Source organism: Xenopus laevis, chromosome 6S (genome assembly GCF_017654675.1).
Source record: "Xenopus laevis strain J_2021 chromosome 6S, Xenopus_laevis_v10.1, whole genome shotgun sequence".
Taxonomy (NCBI): Eukaryota; Metazoa; Chordata; class Amphibia; order Anura; family Pipidae; genus Xenopus; species Xenopus laevis.
The window spans coordinates 116,288,761-116,297,087 of NC_054382.1; the positions used below are offsets into that span (position 1 = coordinate 116,288,761).

At 39.4% G+C, this 8,327-nt stretch overlaps 1 protein-coding gene across 1 annotated transcript; it reads left to right on the forward strand.

Annotated features, from left to right (window-relative positions):
• The first annotated feature begins 691 nt into the window (after nucleotides 1-691).
• Nucleotides 692-7,998, forward strand: uqcrb.S (ubiquinol-cytochrome c reductase binding protein S homeolog). The gene is given in 4 exon segments (NM_001093801.1): nucleotides 692-730; nucleotides 2,788-2,859; nucleotides 4,790-4,956; nucleotides 7,811-7,998. Coding segments are annotated over 4 exon segments (336 nt in total). The 5' UTR covers nucleotides 692-711; the 3' UTR covers nucleotides 7,889-7,998.
• Nucleotides 7,999-8,327: the final 329 nt, after the last annotated feature.

Consider the following 8,327-nt stretch of genomic DNA (forward strand, 5'->3'; position numbering starts at 1 on the left):
TTCTTGCATTTTCTGGTGACTTTCCTCATGTGCAGACAATTTTGGGGCAAAAATCTGCTGCCCACCAAAATTTCTAGAGTTTGAGCTGTTTTACCAATGTTTATTGAAATTGTATATGTATTAGGCCTTATTGGGCCCCTATACCTCCTGCCCCCCTCTGTAGTTAGACCCCCTGGTGACGGCAAATCTGTCCCATTTTGCATTGTGGGAAATTTTTAAAAAGGTGTATTTCCACATATATCCATTTAATTTTTAAGACTTTTTTCACTGCGCGTATTGTGCTATTTTTGGGCTACTTTTGAAGTGCCTTTGGCTAGTTTTGGGCTGGAATTGTAGCTGACTTTGGCTAGTTTTAAACAAGGCAGGCAACCCTGCTAATGCGGTACCATACAATACAAGTCATCACAGGACACAGGAATGCCCAAATTCACAACCCTAAAACTGGAAGGTCCCAGTTGACCGCCTAATAGGTGCACTGGGAAGATTTAGCAATGCTGTAAACTGCAAAGCCGTTCCTATCGACTCTATATTCCTTTCGCAAAAAGTTGACGTTAACTCAGTAATTAATGTCGAAAATGTCCATTTTTTTTAATAAAGCTTTATTGACAGAGACGCGCGCTTCCCTTTCTCCCCATTAAACTTCCGCCCGCACTCTAGGTGACGTCATTTCTACGCGACTCTTACGTCAGACGTCATTCTCACTGCAGAAAGATGGCAGCTCGGGCACCGGGTAAGGTCGTGGCAGGCTTCTCCTTTATTGGACCTTCTGGGACGTAGGGTTGCTGGTTGTTTATTATTTGGGGCCCTTATTGTCAGAACCTCGTTTGTTGTGTGGATGTGACATACAGGGAGGGAGTGCGGCCTGTGTCCTCTCAGTGACCCTGTCCCCTTGCTTGTATCGCCCTGTAGTGGCCATGGCTTGTACTTGGTGCTTATGTGTTTTACATTTGTCCAATAATAGAGTGAGTAGAGCAATAACCTGTGCATGACATTCTATGTCCCCTGCTCCCCTATTGTCAGCACCAACAGAAATCCCTGTAATAAGGCACCAATTAAAGGTACAGTTGCACTGGCTGGGAGCTCTGCCTCATGTAGCTGCTGTCCCTGAGTATTTACTAGGGATGCACCGAATCCACCACTTTAGATTTGGCCGACCCCCTGAATTCTTGGCAAAAGATTCGGTTGAATTCCGAATCCTAATTTTAATTTACAAATTAGGGGTGGGAAGGGGAAAACTTTTTTTACTTCCATGTTTTCTGACAAAAAGTCATGTGATTTCCCTCCCTGCCCCCTAATTCGCATATGCAAATTAGGATTTAGATTTGGTTCGGCCGAATCTGAATCCTGCTGAAAAAGGCTGAATCCTGGATTCGGTGCATCTCTAGTATTTACATCATATCATTTTGCTCATGAAGACGAGCTTTCCAGTTCTAATTTTCAAAACCAGCCAAAGTCGGCAATAAATCCAGCCCAAAACTAGCCAAGAGGCACTTCAAAAGTAGCCCAAAAATAGCACAATATGTGCAGTGAGAAAAATGTCTAATTACGCCTTTTTCAAATTTTCACTGTTTTGCAAATTTTTAATACTTATACAATTTCAATAAATATTGGTGAAACAGGTCAACCTCTAGACATTTTTGGTGGCCAGCAGATTTTTGCCCCAAAATTGTCTGAAATTGAGGAAAGTCATCTGAAAATGTTAGAATACTTAAGTGTGACGGGAGACTGGGGTACAGAGCCCAAAATCTGGTTACTCCGGACTTCTACACAAGTCAGTCCCTTTGCATGCTGGGTATTGTAGTCTTGCATTAAAGTTGGCAAATTGTTAAACAAAAACTACATTACCCAACATGCATTAGGAGACGCAGGCTTGGCACAGTAGGACAAGAAAAAACTTTGGCTGGTTTCCAAACCACAAACCAGCCAAAGGCTCAAAAAGTAGCTCAGAACTTGGCTAGTTTGTAATTTCAAAACCTGCCTGGGCTTTAAGTTAGTAGGCTGGAAAACCACCAACCTGGCAACCCTGCATGGGATAGTCTGTGGCAAATGTTGGGCTTTATGTGGGCTGGGCATTTCATCCAATAAATGTCCTTGTGATCATCTACACCAGTGATTCCCAACCAGTGGCTTTTAAGCAACATAACTGTTCAGTGAGTTTGCAATTGATCCTCAGAATTCAGCTCAGATTCAAAAGTTATGACCCATGTGGCCCCCCCTCAAGTCTCTGATTGGTTACTGCCTGGTAACCAATCAGTGGAAACCAAGAGAGCTGAAAAGCAGGAAGTAGTGTTCTGGCTATTATGTTACACATCCAGTCACTCCAGCCTTTATACATTACATTTTTGCCTAACTAACTATATTAGAAACATTTTTTATTTTGCACAGCCTATCTATTTACCCGTTTTTATTTTTATACTGAACAATTCCTTTAAGACACTGTCAGTGTTAATACATCTAAACAGGCAGTTCTTGGGAAGAAATGCTATAGCTTTATAAATGCATGCACTGGAGGCTTGTTTGTATTGTAGCAAAAATCTCTGATGAGTAATCTCTGAACTTTTCTTCATTCTGCTTTTCCTGTGTAGTATTTAATGTGCCATAGGTATTTTGCTTTTAAAATGAACGTGATTCTATTGTTATATATATTCTATATATGAACAACACCGACAAACTATAAGTGCAGTGTGGGCACATATATATTCTATATATTTATTTTGAACACAATGACAGATAACTTGTACCATGGAATATAAATTGCCATTTTGTTGATTTATTTTTCTATCACAGTTGCTGCATCAGGCCGCCTCTTAGATGGTTTGCGGAAATGGTATTATAATATTGCTGGATTCAACAAACTCGGTAAGGCTAATTTGATGCAACAAAAATTATATTTTTCACCAGGGAGCCAACACAGAGTGCAGTTCACCTAACTATATTAATTTGTAGTAGTTCAAAGTCTTTTTCCAACTGAAATAGAAGCCTCCAGATAACGGCCCTCTGGTAACTAGAGTCAGTCACCCTGGGAAGCCAAAAATTATTTTTGTAATGTTTTTTCTCTTTTTTTTTTTTTTTTAGCCTGGGTATTTCCAATCTGGAGAACTGCAAAACAATTTAAAGGGGTCCTGCGCCTTTGACTAAACGTTTAGTATGATGTATAGAGTATTATTCTGCGACAATTTGCAATTGGTTTTAATTTTTTATTATTTGTGGTTTTTGAGTTTTATATTCAGCAGCTCTGGTTGCTAGGGTCCAAATTACCCTAACAGCCAAGAATTAATTTGAATGAGAGACTGAAATATGAATAGGAGAGCCCTGAATAGAAAGAGGAGTAATAAAAAGTAGCAATAACAATACATTTGTAGCCTTACAGAGCATTTGTTTTTTAGATGGCGTCAGTGACTCCAATTTGAAAGCTGGAAAGAGTCAGAAGAAGAAGGCAAATAATTAAAAAATATAATAAAATATAAATAATGGAGACCAATTGAAACATTGCTTAGAATTGGCAATTTCCTAGCATTCTAAAAGCTTAAAGGTGAACCACCACTTTGAAATAAATAAACACATAGTGTTTGTTAAAAATCACCCTTATCTTGGAGGCAATAATAAATATATAACGTCTTGTTTAAAATTTGGGCTAAAAGGATTATTGTCTAAAAGGGTAGTTGATTTGTAAATACACATTTAGCATGATGTAGACATGGATATTGTAAGAACATTTGCAAGCATATTTGTTTTTTTAAATTATTTCACTTTTCATTTTCTTGTGTGCAATTTCATCAGCTTCCTGGTTGCTAGGGTTCTGTATACCCCAACAACCAGCCATTGGCTTACATGAGAGGCCGTGAAATGAATAGGGGAGTCCTGGATAAAAGGATAATAAAAAGGAATAGACTAATTATAGTCTCAGAAAGCAATGGGGGTCAGTGACATCCATTTGAACGCCGGAAAGAGCCAAAACAACAAACAAAAACAATTAGAATGTTGCTTAGAATTAGTCTTTCTTAACTACCCCTAAAAAAATTTCTCTGGTTGGATGTTTATAACCAATCGCAGCTCTGCCCTCACACAGGGATAGATTCCTTTTCAAGACTTACAAACTGCATGGCCTCAGGATGTGTATTGGCTGAGATCGTACAGAGAAAACATCTGAGTACCACCAGTATTCAGCGTATCCGCGTACCACCTTAGTCTAAATGCTGCCAACAGTCTGCCCTGTTCTCTTTGTGATTTTCCAAGATTTCCTAGCGTGGCAAAATATTGGTGCAATTGTGACCGGGCATTACTCGTGTGACCGGGCATTACTCGTGTGACCGCGCATTACTCGTGTGACCGCGCATTACTCGTGTGACCGCGCATTACTCGTGTGACCCTGCATTACTCGTGTGACCCTGCATTACTCGTGTGACCGCGCATTACTCGTGTGACCCTGCATTACTCGTGTGACCGCGCATTACTCGTGTGACCCTGCATTACTCGTGTGACCGCGCATTACTCGTGTGACCGCGCATTACTCGTGTGACCCTGCATTACTCGTGTGACCCTGCATTACTCGTGTGACCCTGCATTACTCGTGTGACCGCGCATTACTCGTGTGACCGCGCATTACTCGTGTGACCGCGCATTACTCGTGTGACCGCGCATTACTCGTGTGACCGCGCATTACTCGTGTGACCGCGCATTACTCGTGTCACCGCGCATTACTCGTGTCACCGCGCATTACTCGTGTCACCGCGCATTACTCGTGTCACCGCGCATTACTCGTGTGACCATGCATTGTTCCCTTTACCAGGTTTAATGAGAGATGACACCATTTATGAAGATGATGACGTGAAAGAGGCAATACGGAGGCTGCCACCTAGAGTTTATGATGACAGACTTTTTCGTATCAAGAGGGCTCTGGACGTTAGCCTCAGACAGCAGCACCTCCCAAAACAACAGTGGACTAAATATGAAGAGGTATGGAGCATGATTATATTCAAATGTAAATGACTAATGTAATGACATGTCCAGTTCGTTATTTAAAATGCTTTTGAGATGGGCCCTATTTTGTGCCAGATGTAACATTACATGCCTTGTGTAATGTCATGTGAAAGAGGCACTGCTGCACTGTATCATGATACAGGTATTGCAACTATTATCTAGAATGCTCGGGATAATGGATCTTTCCGTTATTTGGATCTACATGCCTTAATTCTACTAGAAAATCATGGAAACATTAAATAAACCCAATAGGCTGGTTTTATCTTAATTATATCTTAGTTGGGATCAAGTACAAGCTACTGTTTTATTATTACAGAGAAAAAGGAAATCATTATAAAAAATTTGGATTATTTGGATAAAACGTAGTCTATGGATGATGGCCTTTCTGTAATTCTGAGCTTTCTGGATAACAGGTTTCCGGATAACAGATCCCATTATTGTCTAATTGCACATCTGCTAATTTACCTGCCCCATCATTCTGTATTCGTGTTTCATTTATGTATGTGGGAGCTGTTGTATTAAAAATGATTTATTTAGACAGCAAGACTTTTGTCTATTTGGACAGTTGTCTGTCGCTGCAAATAAAAATCCCATTGTACTTCATGAGAAGCAGTGACAGTGGCAATGGAACTTTTTTTATTAAAGGAAAACTATACCCCCCAAACAATGTAGGTCTCTATTAAAAGATAGAGTAAAAAAGCTCATGTGTAAAACCCTGCTTCATGTAAATGAACCATTATCATAATAATATACTTTTCTAGTAGTATGTGCCATTGGGTAATCATAAATAGAAAATTGCCATTTTAAAAAATAAGGGCCGCCCCCAGAGAACGTAAGATTCACTGTGCACACATACAAACCACATGTAAGGTCACATGAGCCAATTAACAGACAGAGTTCTGCCTTTTGCTTCCTCACTTCTTCCTGTTACAGTTAGTGTTGTAGTATTTCTGGTCAGGTGATCTCTGAGGCAGCACAGATAGAGTCACGAAATGGTGGTTCAAGGCAAGAGATGTAAAAGGGCAATATTTATGTAAATATATATTCCAGTTTGGTAAGATTCTTTAATATGTCATTCAATTTGATATAAACTATCTGTTGCTTAAGTATTCATTTTGGGGGTATAGTTTTCCTTTAACTGCTGCTTTTTTGTAGGAGACATATTGGATAAATGAAAAACCCCTCATTTTGTAGGCAATTATAAGTAATATATGGTGTTTCTTTTACATGGTGCTAAAAATTATCTTAAAAAATCACCTTCCTATAGATGTTCTCTGGTCCCTGTCTGTGTTTCATATGAGGGGTGGGCGTGTCCTAACGGCCCCTGCCAGAAGCACAGTAGGAGGGGGACAGCCAATCACATCCCTGTAGTCACACAAGCACAGACAGGCTTCAGTTCCCTCTCAGGTCCTGCTAGCTGCTGATTGGTTCATGTCCTACAGTGCAGTGAGCGGAGAGCCATCGGCTCCCCTGTACAGCCTGGGAATTCAGGGAGCAGGAAGTGGAAGAAAAGGGAGGGTTTATTTTTTGCAGAAATATTCAATAAATCAGCCTGAAACACTACTTTTTTTTTAAGCACAATTCTTCTATATCTAAATGAGTATAACAAACTGGTACATTCTTATTTTTTACACAAATCTCTCCTTTAACTTTCTGCCTGAGCCAACCGCAGTCTCTTTATAACCTGGTAGTCTGCTGTTGTCTTGATCTATATTGGTGAGAAAGAAGCTCACAACACAATTACCTTTCCAAATTATGAGGAGCTCAGTGCACATGGATAGAGGGATCAGCGCCCTCCTGAAACAAAAGACCACAAAATTCACCGACTCACAGAGTGTGTGCAGCAGGAAAAACATAATAATAATATGATGATGCTTGACAAAGGGGCTTGCAATCTTTCCTCTAAATAAACACGCAAGGGTTTTCCCTGCTGAATTTCCTTGCTGAATATATTATTCTGATGTCTTCATCTATATCAGTTCTCTAAAACGGTTTAGTTTCATTTTAAATGGGAACTATCACGAAACTGAAAACTGTTTAAAGGGCATGTAAAGGCAAAAAAATAAAAACCCACTTTTACTTTCTTTAATGAAAAAGAAACCTATGTCCAATATACTTTAATTAAAAAATGTGTATCGTTTTTATAAGAAACCTGACTGTATGCAGTGAAATTCTCCCTTCATTTACTGCTCTGGATAGGAATTGTCAGATGGTCCCTAACTGCTGAGCAGGGAAACAATCATACTTATGAACAGCAGGGGGAGCCCCCACCTTACTTCCCAGCCATGCAGAACTCAAGCAGCTTTGTTTATGACGATCCCTAAGCAGCCCAGACCACACTGAGCATGTGCACAGTCTTAGTCTTTCAAAGATGTTTAACAAAGTTACAAGATGGTGACCCCCTGTAGCCAACTTTGAAAGCATAAATTATTTGTTTGATTAGGCTTGTGGTGCAGTAAGTTCATGTTTATATTTAGTATACAAAATACAGCATTTCTAGCCTTATTCTATTTTAGACTTTACATGCCCTTTAAGCTTCATCAAACTAAAATAAGACATTTTCCCCATTTCAGCATCTGACTCTCTTCGTGCAACAGCCGGAAGTCAGATCTTTAATGACAGTTGGGTCCAAAGCAGCCTTTGGAGTTCACTCTTTTAAAATCACCAGAAATACTCTCTATCTACAGGCAGGATTTGTGGCAAAGCCAGTTATTTTGTTAGTTCTGGAGTCAGTTTTGTTAATGAGCACTAACACATCTCTGTTTCATGCAAATGAGGATTAAATATATTTAATGATTTTACTAAAAGAATAATTCTGTATGTTTTGTAGGATGTTCGCTATCTTGAACCATATCTGAAAGAAGTGATTCGTGAAAGAAAAGAAAAAGAAGAATGGCAAAAGAAATGAGCTGTAAATGCTGTTTTCTCTTCTGGGAAAGTTTATGTAAATGTCTTTCTATTCAAACAGAGCACGTCCTTATGTACTCGTGGGACTCGCCAATAAATACACCTTCAGCATGAGCAGCATCTGTCTTATTTGTTAGTATTAATGCCTCCCCAAAACGTTCTCCAGCCACAGAAACGTGAAGATATTAATAAACACCATTTAGAATAAAATATTTTATTTTATGTTTGGGCACCTACAGATATTTGGGGTTTTATACAAATGGGTTCCTTTCAGGTATTTTCAGATAAAGGAATGGGACTTGTTGTTCAGAATGCTCAGGACCTGAGGTGTTCCAGATAACAGATCTTTCTGTAATTTGGATCTTCACCTTCTACTATAAAATCATGTAAACATTAAATAAATCCAATAGGCTGGGTTTGCTTCCAATAAGGAATAATTA